At 47.4% G+C, this 17,272-nt stretch overlaps 6 protein-coding genes across 6 annotated transcripts; 5 read left to right on the forward strand and 1 right to left on the reverse strand.

Moving 5' to 3' along the window:
- Nucleotides 1-4,128: 4,128 nt before the first annotated feature.
- On the forward strand, nt 4,129-5,344 carry FIESC28_11041 (uncharacterized protein; the record flags this gene model as incomplete). Its single annotated transcript, XM_031165171.1, has 3 exons — nt 4,129-4,423; nt 4,471-4,876; nt 4,924-5,344. The coding sequence occupies 3 exons, from the start codon at nt 4,129-4,131 to the stop codon at nt 5,342-5,344; spliced, it is 1,122 nt and encodes a 373-aa protein (XP_031010765.1).
- A 920-nt stretch (nt 5,345-6,264) lies between these two features.
- On the forward strand, nt 6,265-6,990 carry FIESC28_11042 (uncharacterized protein; the record flags this gene model as incomplete). Its single annotated transcript, XM_031165172.1, has 2 exons — nt 6,265-6,337; nt 6,389-6,990. 2 exons carry the CDS (start codon nt 6,265-6,267, stop codon nt 6,988-6,990), a joined length of 675 nt encoding a protein of 224 aa, XP_031010766.1.
- A 2,023-nt stretch (nt 6,991-9,013) lies between these two features.
- On the forward strand, nt 9,014-10,572 carry FIESC28_11043 (uncharacterized protein; the record flags this gene model as incomplete). The annotated part of the gene is made up of 3 exons (XM_031165173.1): nt 9,014-9,607; nt 9,653-10,263; nt 10,308-10,572. 3 exons carry the CDS (start codon nt 9,014-9,016, stop codon nt 10,570-10,572), a joined length of 1,470 nt encoding a protein of 489 aa, XP_031010767.1.
- A 372-nt stretch (nt 10,573-10,944) lies between these two features.
- Nucleotides 10,945-12,735, forward strand: FIESC28_11044 (uncharacterized protein; the record flags this gene model as incomplete). The annotated part of the gene is made up of 1 exon (XM_031165174.1): nt 10,945-12,735. The coding sequence occupies one exon, from the start codon at nt 10,945-10,947 to the stop codon at nt 12,733-12,735; it is 1,791 nt and encodes a 596-aa protein (XP_031010768.1).
- A 704-nt stretch (nt 12,736-13,439) lies between these two features.
- Nucleotides 13,440-15,254, forward strand: FIESC28_11045 (uncharacterized protein; the record flags this gene model as incomplete). The annotated part of the gene is made up of 6 exons (XM_031165175.1): nt 13,440-13,597; nt 13,644-13,884; nt 13,931-14,240; nt 14,285-14,821; nt 14,867-14,961; nt 15,006-15,254. The coding sequence occupies 6 exons, from the start codon at nt 13,440-13,442 to the stop codon at nt 15,252-15,254; spliced, it is 1,590 nt and encodes a 529-aa protein (XP_031010769.1).
- Nucleotides 15,255-15,350: 96 nt separating this feature from the next.
- Nucleotides 15,351-16,519, reverse strand: FIESC28_11046 (uncharacterized protein; the record flags this gene model as incomplete). The annotated part of the gene is made up of 2 exons (XM_031165176.1): nt 15,351-15,926; nt 15,971-16,519. The coding sequence occupies 2 exons, from the start codon at nt 16,517-16,519 to the stop codon at nt 15,351-15,353; spliced, it is 1,125 nt and encodes a 374-aa protein (XP_031010770.1).
- Between the last annotated feature and the right edge of the window lie 753 nt (nt 16,520-17,272).

Raw genomic sequence — 17,272 nt, forward strand, 5'->3', positions numbered from 1 at the left:
GGATTACAAGGTTACGGACTGGTGTTCTCTTGAGACGGACAGTGGATGCAAAGCCAACGATTCTTCGAATGAGAGCTGTGGTTTTGTGGAGGGAAATTGCGATAATGGGGAGACTTGTAGTCTTTGTGATGGGTTGGCTGTTTGTCAGAAGGCGCCTTAGACGAAATGGCTCTTCGTCTTCTTGTAAACAGAGGGGCTTGCTTGGTAGTGCGATCCGGGGTGTCATGTCTCCTCCTGTTTCTATTCCTTCATTAGCAACAATTTCTTGTACATATACTGAACTCGATTTCTTTATTCCCATAGGTATTCAATCATCTGTTTCCTTCCCTTCAAAAAGCAAATTCATAATGATCTTCGTTTTCAATTATCGTGCGATACTAGCATGGCCCCCGTGGTGATACCTAACCGGTAGTTAAATGCCGATTGCATAAAGACCCTGAGAGCTAACGAACAGCTGGGGCACCGTATATCTCACGGTATCCGAGTGTTCGCTACACTAGCATTCCGGTGATCTCTACGCCAGGCAGCCAAGCCCAGCAAACATGTCTTGCAGCAGGTTGTAACGACATGGTTACCAGTTCGGACAAGTACATCTAGAATCAGGCTCCTGCCGATCCCTCACCAGTGTGATACAACGTCTCCTTGACCTTCCAGACGGTACGAGTCCCATGTTCCTGGACCAGTCGGCAATAAGATGCCGAGTAATAAGCTATCAACAACACGATCATCTTAGGTGATCAGTAATAACAGAAGTTGCCTTGCTAAATGACTCGGTAATAGCTCTTGGCAGTCCGGTGCAAGGTTGCTTTGACGCCTCATAACTAGCTCGCGATGGTGTAGACCAATAGATTGAGCAAGCTGAATCAGGCTTCTTTGGTAGGTCCATCCTCAACACCACATTGTGCAAAAGGAGGCCTGTGAGGGGATAAGCCGGCCGCTGCCGCGGGGTTAAAAAGGGTATGCATAGCTTAAATCCAGTGGCTTGCTTAAATGATCTGCAGGTCTGGACAACAAGGATGGCGGGAGTTGATTCAGCTGCAGTACTAATCCAGATATGGAATTTTGAGGTCAAGGCTGAGAACCAACATGATCAAGCCCTCCGTATTAAGCCATTGTAGTTGCCAAGAATAAGCGTATTTGTTAGAGTTTTTCTTGTAAAATGGTTTTCTACTCGGGGTTTGCTTGTGACACATCTGGTGATAAGATGCCCGGTAGTGCGTATTTATTAGTGACATGGATTAATGAGAGATGTTGCTTGGGAACAGCTAACTGCTATTGAGAAGAACATGACCTCGACATGGTACCCGACACATGGATCAATATTTTACACAAGAGTTTCCACTGGGAAGCCGGTAGATTGGTAGAAGCATTGAACGTGGCTGTTCATTTAAATGATGTCTCATAACTAGAAGTGAAAGCTTGTTGCCACCGTAAGGCTGTCCAGGGTTGATTGCAACGGCGAGCAATCTCAATTGCAGAGTTTACAATTATCAGCAGGCATTTATAATAGCTGATAATAGCTCTGAAATTGCTTCGAGATTGTTTTCGTCAATCAAGGCAGAACCTGTTAATTTCTCCCGTGCGACATCGCAGATAGATAAGTAATCAATGCCCATCTTATCTCGAACAGGAACCATGGACCCGCAGTGTCATTTAAGGGTGATCCACATGAGGCTACGAGATCGGTAAAGTGTGCGAGTCTGGGTTAGAACTAGTCTTGGCAGTTTTCCATGCAGGGTAATGACTAGGATAAAAACACCGACGGAGGAGAGCGACCGGATTGTTGGTAGCCGGGACGCCATTACTAACAGAAAGACTGAGAAAGACAGGGGTTTAAAGAATGTCATTGTGGCGAGCAATGATACAGCTGGGAGATGACTGTGGCTGACGTCTAGCCTAGGTAATTAATTCAACGACAATAACAAGTTGCCAAAAGAGATCGGAACCTGAAGGCAAAACCCTGCACAAAACGTTTAACGATTCAACCGTCATCTGTGCGGTGCAGCAATCCGATCATCATCTGTGCGGAAACACAAATACGAAGATCTGTAGATTTGCATCGACCGGCAAATCCCTCTCCCGACATGTCGGTACGAGAGATCGTCATTGGACACTAGGACCGGGTTTGTTCGGAAGTCTGAGCGTAGGAAGACTCCGCGGAGAACTAAGCATATTTGGACTCTAGCTCCAAACTCTGAGCCTCAGAGCCACGAGATGCAGGTAGAACACGCGTCTGCCACGTTTTTACTGTCAATTCTGGAAGGACAGCCTTATGCCATCCTGTCACTTTCTTTTCTCTTTAAGTCCTTCTTGCTTTTTGCTGAGATTGGAAGGTAGAATTTCACGACGAGAAAGACTGGGGGATGACGCTAATGACCGGCTGACGGACCGCGAAGTCTACTGAGTCATGTCTCGGTACGTACTGACCGTTGGTTTCAACACCAAGGACGCCACGGCCTCCAGTAAAAATAAGACTTTTCTCGGCATCGGAAATCAGCTCATGGCGTTTATGCACGCTGTCTGTGCAATCCGGGGATAAATTTTCGCCTCCATTATACACGGGGTTCAGATCCATCGGCTTCTGGTATGTCTCAAGGACGTGTTCTCTTGATATCTCTTTCATCAGTTTCCAATTGTCTTACATCGATGGCGTCAGTTGTTTCTCTGTCGGAGATGTTGTCACTGAAGGGGAGAGCCTCATAAATCCGAGTAAGAATTGATGAGTCGAGATACGATCGTCGCGCCGTAATCCTTCGGAGTCTGCCAAGTTCAGCCACAGCACCGGTAGCCCTACGGCACAATCGGCATTCATGCTTGTGCTATCAATGCTGTGTTCGGTTAGACACCAATCTCACAAGTCCAGGGGCTTTCAGGCTGCCGGGGTCATTCTCAGCCTCCAGGTGTCCTCTCTATTTTCAGTGACTGAGATGTAAGCCTCACAATTCTTTAGCGCTGTCTTCCAAAATTATAGTGCCTGCCAGGACTTGATGGTTGTGCGGGTGTTTCAGAATTCCCGTCACATGCATTCCAATGGAACCGTTATTCTAGACGTAAAGTCAATTTGATACAATACATCGAATTGTTGGGTATTTGTCGTGACTCGGCAATGAGGCCTCGACAAGATCTGCATTGTAAAAATGGAGAATAGATCGTGGTCATTTGTGACTGATTCTACCCAAGACACTAGCCGATGAAAAAAAGGGGCCCAAAGATCTGGACAGAGGGGCTTGGCCTATCGGGGAACTGACTCGGTGGGTCTACACCGACTGATCAACATTCAGGTTTCAACGCAAGAGCCAAGAGATTTGTTGGTTTGTGTGAATCTCGGTTGGGCACTGACTCTGAGATGGGAGGGTTGAGAGGCTGAAACGGTTATGCCCAGCTTCACCAACTTTGAGGAGTAAGATTATTAATATGCATCTGACTACTCTAATTGGTAAACACCACGGAAGATTCCTTCAAGGTAATTAACCCGAGATGTAAATTGTACCGACATACGAAGAAGTTATTAACAATGAACTGGAAACCCAATATTCTGTAGTTCCTATCCACTGGTGACAGGACCCTTGAAGTGTCAACCAAACCAATTCTTCGTAACAAAGATCTTGGCAAGCGTTGACGATACCACCGATCGAAGCCCAGAAGACGAGTAAAATCTTCACGACTCAGGGGCGGCTTGGAATAGAGTTTGCTAGCCGTTTGTCCATCTCATCTGGTGTCTCTTCTAGCCTACGCGCGGCTGAGCACTAAGTGGACGGCCTCGCGCAACCATGCTTTGTTGGATCTAGACTCAATCTCAGCTGGTACACTAACTCATCGTGCCACTAAACCTCATCTAGTGATTAACCACGCAGCCCACGCCACTGATTCGAGAACACTGCAAATTGAAAATCCCATGCAGTTTTTAAAGGATCGGCAGTTTGAAGCTAGTTGACTAGAAAGGATGTAGAAAACAGGGGTCATGCTAGAAGGAATATGCAGTGTTCTGCAGACTTTGTGGTCCAGGCTCCTGTCTTGTTATATCCTTCATGCACTCCGTCAAAACCTGTTCCTGGTTCCATCCACATTCCTTGTCTTTTCTTTTTTATCCATTCTCTGTTTCGACCGGTGGTCACCTCAACCGCGACAATGACAGGCGATCACAGGGGCTTCCTCGTGCCCGACAGATACGTCGACGACCTTCCCAATGACACCGACATGAACATCGCCTCCATCGCCTGGGGTTTATCCCTAGGCATTACGGTTTTCAACGTCGCAAAGGCCGTTCGACAGACTCAATCATCGTGGCAGCGTAGAAAGAAGATTACTAGTTATGTCGCTCTTCTTTGGGCTGAGATTATCTCGAGTTTTTTGCTGGGTATTATGTGTTGGTTTTATCTGAGGGGGAATATCGAGCCTAGCATGCAGTTTTTCTTCTTCATTAGTAAGTGGCTTGCTACAAAGTATTGTGATTCTTGCTAACGATTACAGTTGTCTGGTGGTCTACCCAAGTCCAATGTCTCATCCAAATCATCATCAACCGAGTTTCCTTATTAATGGTCGTCCGATCCAACGGTACAAAGCTCAAATGGCTCTGCTTCCTCATCCTGTTCGCCATCAACATCAGCGTTTTCTGCATCTGGGTACCCGCTCGACTTCAGATTAGCGACAAGTATGTTCATCTCAACGAGATCTGGGATCGATGCGAAAAGGTCATCTTTGCTCTTATGGACGCTGTCCTCAACTTTTATTTCATCTACATCGTCAAGCAGCGCCTTGTCGCCAACGGTCTTCAGAAGTATACTCGTCTTTATCAGATGAATATGTTCCTGTGTGGTATTTCTATTGCTCTGGATATTTTGCTTATTTGCATGATGTCTCTTCCTAACGGTTTTGTGTAAGTTTACCCCTTTGAGAAGTTGTGTGAGTTGCTGACTCTTGTAGTTACATTCAATTCCATCCCCTCGTCTACCTCCTCAAACTCCACATCGAAATGAACATGGCCGATCTGATCGGTAAGGTCGTCCGAGCCGGTAACAACGATCCCCGCAACGGCGGAAACGACTACAGCTCCCGATCCCGAACAACCGGTGCCTCTCGCGCTCACGGACGCTTCGGTAACACTCTTGCCAGCGCACATCACCGAACGCACATCGAACTTGGCGAGGATGACGACTACGAGCTTAAGGAGCGTGAGAAGATTGAAGGTATCAAGAAGACCGTCGTCACCAAGATTGTGCATACGGGCGAGCCGAAGCAGATGGATGATAGTGATTCCACGGTTGAGGATCATAACAATGATGTCGCTACTAGTGAAGCTAGCTCGACCAAGCATCTTCATCAGCGCAAGTATAGCGTTGTCTAGAATTATTACACTACAGAATACCTTAGAGCCAGGGTATACCCCTGAGCTAGAAACTTTATATAGATTTTCTTTTAATGTATAATGACGACCAGATGGACTCGTTAATCTCATTTCAATCCTGTTCTGGACCGTGATATCGCAAACACAAATGACTCTTCTATTACGCTTTGCGTTATCGGCGCTGCGGTCTAGAACATGTTCGACTGCAAAGATCTACCGGGCCTCTGTAATCTAATCTTCATCTCGGCGGATCTAGGACAACCAATACTCAACCTCGGAATATCCCGTATAGCTCCACAGAAAACTCCTCACGACGATTCACTTTCTCAGTAGCGTAGAGTCCACTGAACTCTATTGCAGTTCAACTCTTGTCTTAGTTAAGCTTTAGCGGGCGCTACACTGAAACTTATCTAACGTTGTATTCTGAACAGGGTCTACCCTCTTTGCATGACTCTTCCACCCGTTTGATCCGCGCGTTCCGATCTCGACCCGGGACTAGTTTCGTTACATTGACCAATCGTAGTTCCAGGACTGCTGCGGTACTCCCGTGGAGTCTGATTGGTGGAGCTCGATACGCTCGATACGCGGCTTACGTGTGTCACTACCCTATAGACATAGATTTGGCAGCGTATTTACAGTCTCAGCCTCAAGACAAACGATGGTAAGCAAGAATAAGTTGAGAATGCAGGTGGCTGTGTTCGAGGCATATTCCAATACGCAGAGTTGAGGGTTGGTAATTTGACAAATGTATGCGGCCCCATCACGCTGTAAGGAATCACGTTTTCTATAAAAACCACATTGTAAGACGATCATAACAATTAAAAGGTTCAGATCAACAGTGTAGCAGAATTCAACCATAGCTTCTCCTGACTACCTTTCCCTGAATACCGGTTTCTCGCATCACATCATAATATATAAAAATGGGCCTTTTCAAGTCATCGGATCTTTCCACAGAGTGCGAAAAGAGCGCTCGCATCCTCAAAAGCTTCATCGGTACGTACCCCAACGCACCTTACCCATCTCGTACCCAGCTAACAACAACAGACAAAAACAAAATTCCATCAAATGTCATCGCCAACGCAAAAGGCCTCGCAATCTTCACCGGCTTTCGAGCAGGAATGTACTTCGCTGGCGCAGGCGGCTTAGGCATCGTAATCGCACGCTTACCCAACGGCGCATGGTCATCTCCCTCCGCCTTCTCTGTCCGCAGCGGCAGTGTCGGTCTCGTCTACGGCATCGATGTATACGACTGTATCTGCGTACTCAACACTTCTGAAGCAGTGGATGTTTACAAGAAAGCTGAAGTCAATCTTGGTGGTGCTGTTGCTCTCGCTGCGGGGCCACTGGGTGGGAATGTGAATGTTGGTGACGTCAAGCCTGTTTGGACTTACACCAAGTCTAGGGGTGTTTATGGTGGGTTGACTGTTGATGGGACTGTGATTAAGGAGAAGAAAGATGTCAATGCTGGATTTTATGGGAGGGAGGTTTCTTCTGGAGAGATTCTGGAGGGTCACGTGAAAGCGGGTTGGGATGTTAGAGTTCAGGAGCTTTTTGAGGTTGTTAAGATTGCTGAGGGTAAGAGTGCCGATCGCAAGGTGTTGGAGGGGATCAGTGGAGAGCCTACTCCTGGAGACATGACTGAGTAGTCTCAAGCCTGGATGCATGCCTATACTTAGCAAAGTTATTCATGTTTATTTAGAAATGTATCAGGAACAGTTGCGATTTGTAAGGGAGGGATTGTAATATGAATATCAGGACACTGAAACTTATGCATTAGTCTTCTGGTAGTGTGGCAAACACCTCATGCCGAGCGATGATAAGATTGTGAATGCTTAAACTGTGTCTTCAAATAGTGGATATATTTAAGGGCGCCATGATCGATCTGTAGATGGTCCAGGTAGACTTATAGTGAAGCCGCCTACTCCTACACTGCCTGAACCTTCTTTCCAGACGTCTACCATTCGATTCCGATCCAAAACTTGACCACATCGTCCTCATGAGACAGCGAATAAATAGTCCCAGGTGTAGTCGAACTGGCGCGCGGCTCGCTTAGCAACCTCCAAGAACCCAGCGCGCAACCCAGTACTGAGCGACCCATAACACAAAAAGCACAAACAAAACCGGGAGTACCAAAAGATAAAGACCGATCAAAATAGCGTCTTCCAAATGCATTTGAACCATCTTCCCGATTGACCACCGATAATGGTAGTCACGAGGACTTCGTGAGAAAACATGAGAAAAAATGTTCCAGAAGCTGTGCTCATGGCCAGCAGAAATGCATAATCGGCGGGCAGTGTGGTAGACATCGACTATGAGTAATGCGACGATGGCGGTAAGGAAGATAGTTACTGAGACGATGGCTTGTATTGCGGGCTTCCGATATGTTAGTACGACTGTACATGTACATGTGGATGTTGATGGCATCATGGACTTACACTATGCCAGACTCGAGATAGGTAGAATGATGCAAGGTTGGGCGGTTGTTCCGGTTTCATCTTTGGTAACTACGGAGGAGTATGTTGAATTAAGCCTGGTCGGATGACAAAAAGGGAGGTCTCATCCGGGGGAAATAAATAAAGAATTTCAAAGTTTCGTGGGAGACAATCACAAGGACTGACAGAATTTTCCATCATTTAAAATCGTGAAAACTTAAATAAGCTCTCAAAACATCACCATATGATTTGGTGAATAAATTCATTGAACATTAAACCTTCCAATATCCACGTGTTAAAGTATTGTGACCAAACGAACAGAGTTGAAGTTATGGCTGTTCAGGTGGACTCTTATTCGTTGATGTTTCAGCCCTGCAAAAGAGCCTTACCAGACTCTAGAGCGCACTTTTCTTGGCCCCATGCTCACAAGTATCAGCCTTCACGTGCATTCAATGCCCTCATGCGGAACATCTCGACGAGCCGGAAAATGGACCAAGAAATGGTGAGGTGGGTCGCAACGTTTCAAACTCTACTCTTCCAAGGTGAGGCTGACATGAATGAACCCGAACGAGCCAGCTTGAGAAAACCCACTTATTGCATAGAATGCACAATTTACTTGATGAATGCGAAAGAGCAGGAATGAAAGAAATTCAGTAGAATAGGCTGAGTGACTTGATTAGTAACGATGGACCGTTGGGATATATAACTGGCATCTGTCGGGATGTGGGGGTCACATGTTTCAAGTCGCTTCAATGCAGCTCAACGGTAGTACGGAGAGTTCAACATCCCCGAATTGCATAGTGTGCCGTCGGTAATTCGATAGATGCGATTCAACAGGAGAATTGTGGTTCAGTTTGTCATGATGCTACTTTTGTATTATTGTATCTTCGAGTGTTCAGCAATCAAGCCGTACAGCTTTATTCCACACATCGTATAATTGCATATGAGACCTCGGTTCAGGCGGAACATCTTTACTCCAACACTAGTCACAATCTACCATCCCCTGCCATCTATTAGAATTCGTGCTTCGACCGATGTAAAGGACATCTCAGAAGCCGATTTCATGCCGGGGAGCGATGCCGTGCCGTGCCGGACTTCCCAAAAACTCCGGTCGGCTCCGGTGACCCCCACAGTCCCGAACCCCACAGAAGAGTCCGGGTGTATAAACACCTGGAACTTCCCGCTATTAGACATTCAATCATTCAATGGCGTTTAGGAATCATCTCAGTGATTCAAAATGACTCTTTTTAGCTGTCCCGGTACACCATTACTGGCCGGCATCTTTCTCCTCCTCACAGCGGCCTACATCTTCATAACCGCGCTCTCCTCACCACTCCGGCACATCCCCGGACCCTGGTACACCCACATCACCCACCTCATCTTGAAGTATCACGTAGTAATCGGCAATCGCATCCACTACATCCACGCACTTCACAACCACTACGGTCCCATAGTCCGCATCTCTCCCCAAGAAGTAGCAATAAGCGACCCAGACTCCGTCTCAGCAATCCACAAAATCGGCGCCGGATTCCTCAAGTCAGACTGGTACGATGGCATTACCCCGGGCAGAGAATCTGGTATCTTTGCTATGAGGGATCCGCACCTCCATTCTGCGCGCAGACGGCTTTTTGCGAGGGCTTTTAGTGTGAGTTCATTATTGGCGAATTGGGAGCCTGAGATCAGAGAGAAGACTGGATTAGCGGTGCAGAAGATTAAGCGAGATGCGATAGGTGGTGGTGCGGATGTGTTTAAATGGTGGACTCTTATGACTACGGATGTTATTGCTCATTTATCATTCGGAGAGTCGTTCCATATGCTGGAACAAGGAAAGGTAAGTGCATCTTCATAACACATTGACTGCCACTTATACTTCCAGCAAACACCTTACATTGACTCTATCCAACTTGCCCTGATAAACAGCGGTATCAGAAGCGAGCTGTCATGGATTTACCCATTCCTCAAATTCATCCCCTCGAAAGGACTAAAGAAGCTCTTGAACGCCGATAACGTCGTATACGATCATGGCGCAGTAGCCGTCCGAAACATGCAAACTGCCATGAGCAGAGCTAATTTGTTCAGCCAGATGGCAGCCGAAGCTGACGGCCAGGAGAAGACAACTCTCACTTCATCAAGCGTTCAATGTGAGGCGGGAAATCTCATTGTCGCAGGATCTGATACTACTGCTGTCACTCTCACCTACCTCGTATGGGCAGTCTTAAAGCATCCCGAGCTGCAGGCGCAGTTAGAACAGGAGGTTGCAGGCCTTAGTGATGAGCTCGGTTTCGAAGAGCTTAAGAATGCGCCTATTTTGAACAGTGTTATTGAGGAGACGCTGCGATTATACGGTGCTGCACCAGGCTCTCTTCCTCGCGTGGTTCCTAGCAAGGGCGCTACTCTTAGTGGTCACTATCTTCCGGTAGGTACTGTTGTGAGCACACAAGCATACACAACTCACCGGGACGAAACTCTCTTTCCTGACGCGACAAGGTATGTTACCCCCGGCCCCACACATACTTATTTTAACCGGTAAGATTCGACGGCTATCGATTTATGGACAAGTCCAAGATAACACCTGCACAAAAAGCGGCAATGTCTCCGTTCGGCGCTGGCTCGAGAATTTGTATTGGGATGCACTTGGCTTGGATGGAGTTGAGACTTGGCGCTGCTTTGTTCTTTCGGGAGTGTCGGGGTGTGAGACTTGGTGCGGAAATGACTGATGACATGATGGAGATGGAGAATCACTTTCTGATTGCGCCTAAGGCTCATCGATGTATGGTTAAGCTGCAGGCGGCCTGAAGGAAGGTATGCAGCTTTGTACTAGAGTATATGGAATAGTTGATTTACCCGTTCCTTATCCGAGCTTCAGTTTAGCCATACCATCTTGTGGAACAAACTCACCCCACACTTACAAGGATCACAATCCCGCGTGATATATATCAATCCACTTCCGCCATCACCCAATGACGATTGCATGTCAAATTGCCTCGGGCATTATCCGTACCACTACATCGGTCTTCGCAACGTGCATAGAGTGAATATCCTCGGAGACATGTCCGAGTTACTTTGCGAAACGCCCTCAACATTAAAAGCGAACTTGACCATCGCTCCTGACTGGCTGACTCGGCGATAGATGTTAACTCAACCATACTTTCACTGTAATTCATTGCCATGCTTAAACCACAAGCCAACGCCCATCGAGACCTCGTCTCTCTAGACGGAGTCTGGAATTTCACACTCGACCAAGAATCCTGGAACCACTGGATTCCATCAACCCTCCAAGTCCCCGTCCCGGCAAGCTACAACGACATTTTCATCGACCCAGACATCCGCAACCACGTCGGCTGGGTCTACTACCAGCGCAGCTTTACCGTCCCTTCAACATGGTCTGAACAGCGATATTTCCTTCGCTTCGACGCCGCAACTCACAAAGGCCGTGTTTACATAAACAGTCAGTTTGTTGCTGAACATGTAGGCGGTTATACCCCGTTCGAAGTTGATCTTACGGATATCGTTCAACCAGGATGCAAGGTCAGGCTTACTGTCGGTGTAAATAATGAGCTGGATTGGCATACCATTCCGCCTGGTAGAATTGAGACGCTGGACAATGGGAAAAAGAAACAGCATTACCAGCATGACTTTTTTAATTATGCTGGTCTTGCAAGATCGGTTTGGCTGCATAGCGTGCCGAGGGTCTTCATTAATGATGTTACTGTTGTAACGAGGGTGGACGAAAAGACTACTTTTGTGGACTTTGAAATCTCAACCAGTTCATCTTTACAAGGTCATTCGCTCAATGTTACCTTGGTCGACGAAGAGAATGTCGATGTTACACACTCGTCTGGAACAAAGGGGTCGTTAACTGTCACATCCCCTCATCTTTGGCAACCAGGAGCGGCATATCTTTACCAGCTCAAGGCCGAAATCATCAGTCCCGGTGGCTCTGTCGTCGATACTTATGAGCTACCCGTCGGAATTCGCACCGTCAAAGTATCTGGCAACAAATTCCTCATTAACGGGAAACCATTTTACTTTACTGGCTTCGGCAAACACGAAGACACACCCATCCGCGGCAAAGGTCACGATCCAGCATACATGATCCACGACTTTCAACTGATGAAGTGGATGGGGGCCAATTCATTCCGAACATCTCACTATCCCTACGCTGAGGAGGTGCTCGAGTATGCAGATCGACATGGAATTGTGGTCATCAATGAGACTGCGGCTGTCGGTCTCAATCTTACTATCGTCGCTGGATTGTTTGGACAGAAGCCTACGCCTACTTTTTCGCCCGACACAATGAATGATGATACGCAGAAGGCGCATGAGCAGGCTATTCGTGAGCTTGTTGCACGGGATAAGAATCATCCTTGCGTTGTGATGTGGACGATTGCGAATGAACCAGCTGCTAGTGAACCTGGTGTACGCGAGTACATGGAGCCTCTGGTCACTCTAACAAAGGAACTAGATCCCACACGTCCAGTGTGTTTTGCCAACGAAAACCAAGCCAACATCCACACCGATCTAATCGCAGATCTTTTCGACGTAATCTGCCTCAACAGATACTACGGCTGGTACCTCCACACAGGGGACCTAGAAGCAGCAGAAAAGGGGCTAGAAGATTGTCTCCTGAGCTGGGCAGGCAAGTACGACAAGCCCATCATAATGACAGAATACGGAGCCGACACGATGGCTGGTTTGCATACGGTTGGAGATGTTCCCTGGAGTGAAGAGTATCAGAGCAGGGTGCTGGAAATGTCGCACCGGGTGTTTGATAGGGTGGACAGTGTTGTTGGAGAGCATGTTTGGAATTTTGCTGATTTTCAGACACCTTCGACGTTCATTTTTAGGGTTGATGGGAATAAGAAGGGGGTTTTTACGAGGGATCGGAGACCGAAGGGGGCTGTGCAGGTGCTGAAGAGGAGATGGACTGAGATGGTGAAAACACCATCTGGAGAGTAGTTAGACATGAGAAGTTAGCACTTGATCTAAAGACAGTGTTTTTGCTATCTAAGATTGGCTTACTGTAATGGTTGTCCTCTTTCCATCAAAGCTTATCTATAGCTACATGGCAATCATAAAGCACGGTGGAATGTGGCTCGACCAACCGTCGGCGGTGCTCTCTAAGCCAAGGTTGAACCGGCCCCTTGGAAAGTCGGAGAGAAAGCCCCTGATGCTCAATGACTGGACACTCCCGCGAAACTTGCTAGAAAGCCTCGGGGAGCACTCCGTCGTTAAACTTCCATCGCGTGATACAACTGCCACTCAGTCTTCTGTCTTAGGCCGATCCTCACCATTCTCGGCTGGCTTGAACCTTTGTTTAACCATGACTTTCCCGACGTTTCGCCGTGTATGGGCAATAGTGAAGAACACTAAAATAATGCTGGATGGTCGATGCTGTTGTGACCAAGCTTTACATCCCTGTCAAGGTAACATTGACGCTAGATCAGTGTCACATCGTGTGCAACTTCCCCGCATTCTTAGCGTTGTAGCGGTCGATTCGTGGATTCTGGGGTACAGACATGGCGTGCGAGTCATGTATTTGGTCAGGTTTATCCTGAATACATTCGGTCGGACTGATGGCCGAGCCAGTAATGTATAAATCGGCATCGACCTGCTCTGTGGATCTTTCGCTATGTAGGCAACGTCCAAATACATCATCAATCATGGATAAAGCAGCCGATACTGTCGATGTGGTACACGACGAAAAGGCCCATCACAATGCGGTACCAACATCAGCATTCGCAACTCTCACCCGAGCCCAATGCGTCAAGAAATTCTGGCGTCTATACATCACCGGTCTCGGAGTGTCCCTAGCTGGAATGTACGTATACCCCCCACAAATAATTTACTCTCTAATAACTTCCTAGGTACGCTGGATACGCCAACTCAGTCATCGGAAGTATCGTCGCCAATGAGGGTTTCATCTCCTACTTCGCGACAGTTAAAGACCCCGAAACCGGTAACCCGGCGTTGAATGCTCAGCACATTTCTCTCTGGTCAGCTTGTTACTTTGTCACATCTATCCTGATCCAGTGCATCGCTCCTATCACTGCAGACAAGTTCGGTCGCAAGTTCAATATGTGGGGCGTTACGTTCTTCCTGACACTGGTGAGTTCATCCATATCTGTCTCCAATATCATGCTGACGTCGCTAGTCTATCGTGATTCAGATCATCGCACCAAACTGGTGGACTCTTCTCATCGCGAGGTTGGTGGCTGGCTGTGCGGGTGGCATGATGGGTACTTCGGTCATGGTCTACATGTCTGAAGTCGCGCTGCCGCAATTTCGAGGTGCTTTGCTGGGTAGCTTCTCTCTCGCTTTCGCCCTTGGACAAGTCTTTCTTGCCATTGCTCTAAAGATTCTTGAAGACACGAATCCCATGGCTTTCCGGCATATCTTCTACTCCGAGTTTGTCTTTACAGGTCTTTGGCTATTCCCAATGATATATCTACCCGAAACACCATGTAGGTACAACCACTCACGACGAGGGTCCATCTAACGTTTACAGCATGGTATGCTTCTAAGGGTAGACACGAAGAAGGCAAGAAGGCACTGCGTCGTTTGGTCGGGAATGTCAAAGACTACGATGTCGACCGCGAATACTCAGTCCTTCAATACGAAATGGAAGAATCGTCATCTACAGCCAAAGGTGAAAATTCAGACTGGAAGGCTCTTTTCACGAGCAGAATTAACATGAAGCGCGCCGTCATATCGACTCTTCCATTTACATTCCAGAACATTGTCGGAGTTCCACTCATGTTTGGATACACGACCTACTTCTTCCAACTCGCCGGCGTTGACGATCCCTTCTTGGGAAACATGGTCAAACAAATGGTGCTTGTTGTCGGGATCATTATTGCTTTCTATACGGTTGATAAGGTCGGGCGGAGAACGTTGGTGATTTATGGCGGTGCTGCTATGGCGACGATCTGTTTTATTGTGGGTGGTCTTGGATTCATGAAGCAGACAACTGCTTCGGGGATGGTATTGGTGGCGCTCTGTTCTCTTTGGGCCTTCGTTTATGCGAATACTCTTGCACCAATCGGTATGTTGACAGTCCAATTACACGCTTCTTAACTGACTTCTCCAGGCTGGATCAGTCTAGTAGAGATCTCGAGTCCGAGTCTACGCGCAAAGACAACTTCCATTGCCGTTACTATCCAATACGCCACTGGCATCTTATTCGTAAGTACAGCCCTCCTAGACGAGTCAACTCCTAACAAGAATAGAACTACACTGTACCTCTGATGTTATCGAACCAGAATGCCGGCTGGGGTCAAAAGATCGGGCTTTTCTTTGGTGGCATCACCCTGGTCTATCTAATTCCTTGTATCCTCATGTTCCCCGAGACCAAAGGTCGCACATATCATGAGCTGGATGAACTGTTTGGACGACGTGTTCCTGCTTGGAAATTCGCGTCTACTAAAACATCGCATCAGGAAGAGCTCGAGGCGAAGGTAGGTGAAGGAAAGGTCTGAGGTCCTTGTCTTTTGTCGAGGCGAATGCTATATGCGCTATCTTCTAATTGAACTCGAGTCACCCCTGTATCTCTGCCTCGGCAAGGATTTGTCAGATTAGCTGTGCTTGGCCAAGTCACTACGCAACACCTTGACATTAACATTCCTTCCAACCTTCTTCAGCGGACCAGTCTTCTTGAACAACAACTCCATCCACCCAACGAAAATCTGATTCGTAGCCTTCTCAACCTTCCTGCCATCCAATGTCCCAAAAATCTCATCCACAACACCCTGCGACTCTTTCGGAATTTTAATCTTTGTCAACATCAACGGAACGTCAGTAAACGCATAATGCTGTGTCTTCATAATCTCAAGCACCATCTTAGACCCATCGATGTTACTGTAGAACTCGTCCCAGTCAAAAGGATCTTTTCTATCAGCGCCGACGAGGATGAAGGGCTTTTTAAAGCCTTCGTGGTTGACGGATCCGTAGATTGGAGCATCGAGACCAAGACCGCCTATGATGCGCGGGTCGCGCTGGACTGTGACTGCTGCTGTTGAGCCGCCGAAGGAGTGGCCGTATATGGCTAACTTTTCGGGATTGAAAGTACCGGGAAAGTTCGCGAAGATGGAGTCTGTGAGGGTTTTGTTGGAGAGTTGGGAGGTCAAGAATGATGCATCCTTTGTCCGAGCCTAGACTTGTTAGTCGAAGTGTATCCAGGTTTTGGTGTACTTACCTCTAGCATAACCAGATCAGGAGTATCATTCGTAGTATGATACGCAGCAGTTCCATCAGGAAACTCAACAACCAAAGTTTCATAAGTATGATCCATCGTGAAAACGATATACCCAAGACTAGCCAACGATCTGGCCATGGCACCATACACAAGTCTAGTTCCCTGCGCCCCAGGTGAGAAGATAACCACGGGGAATTCCTTTTTGCTCTTAGAGGACTTGATAGTAGAGATGTTACAAAATTCCATTTCGAAACTCTCAATGGTTCCGTTTGGAATGCCGAGGGTAATACCCAGCTCACCGAAGACTTTCGCTGTCAGGGCTGGCATGTAGGGGACAACCTGGGGTCTGCAGTGGTGCTTGGCATCAACGGGAAGATAGGTTGATACCATGATGCGGCGCTTGGTTTTTGGCTCTGGCGCGAAGTTGTCAACACGATTTGGGTCGTCGAGTTCGAAGTCGCTGACGGCGACATGGTAGGGTCCTGGTGGGGAGGGCATCAAAATGGCCCGTGCCGCTCCGAAAAGTGCGAGAAGAGTAATGGGTTGCATTGTGATGTTCGGCAAAATGATGGTGATTCTGATTTACTGGGGTTCTGTTGGCAGTGACTCGATCATTTATATAGCTTAAGAAATATCTCACCTCGGTCTTTGAGAGACTTCGTAAGCTGAGATCTCATCTCGGTCTTTCCAATAGCTGATAGGCTGAGATTATGCCAAGCTAAAGTCCGCAAGATCGAGCTTACTTCTCCGACTTGCAATACAGATCTCCGGCCGCGTGACATACTCAGCCATTCTATCATCAATTGATTCATGGCGACTTTATCTCGGTCTTTGTGGGCTTCTCATGTTGTAAGACGCTAGTTAGATAGATGTGCTGAAAAGGTGGAGCATGAAAGTCAAAGACCGAGCGACGTAAACCAGCCAATCATGATCTTGCACTGACTGGTAATGCCTAAAGACCGAGAGTTTTCGTATCATTCTCGGTCTTCCAATGTCATTCTACGAATCGGAAATCTTACTATCTGACAAGTAATTCTGTCTAGACTATTTCTGCATGTACACCATATCTTGCATTCGATCTTGACGCAGGCACCGGTTTTTCCGGCTCGTAGTAAGTCGGTCTCGAATCCATCCGAGCACTACCGTCTTATTCCCGAAAGCACCCACTCACTCCACTACGCGTCCTGATTTCGCGATGCGAGAGAAAGGAATGCAACAGCGGACTGTACATATCCAGTGTCGTCGGCCGCAACAACTTGTAGAAACACCTGCTATCTGAAGGCTTTTTTTTTTTTTTTTTTT

The sequence above is a fragment of the Fusarium coffeatum genome (assembly GCF_003316985.1).
Source record: "Fusarium coffeatum strain FIESC_28 chromosome Unknown BRIP53273_contig_355, whole genome shotgun sequence".
Classification (NCBI taxonomy): Eukaryota; Fungi; Ascomycota; class Sordariomycetes; order Hypocreales; family Nectriaceae; genus Fusarium; species Fusarium coffeatum.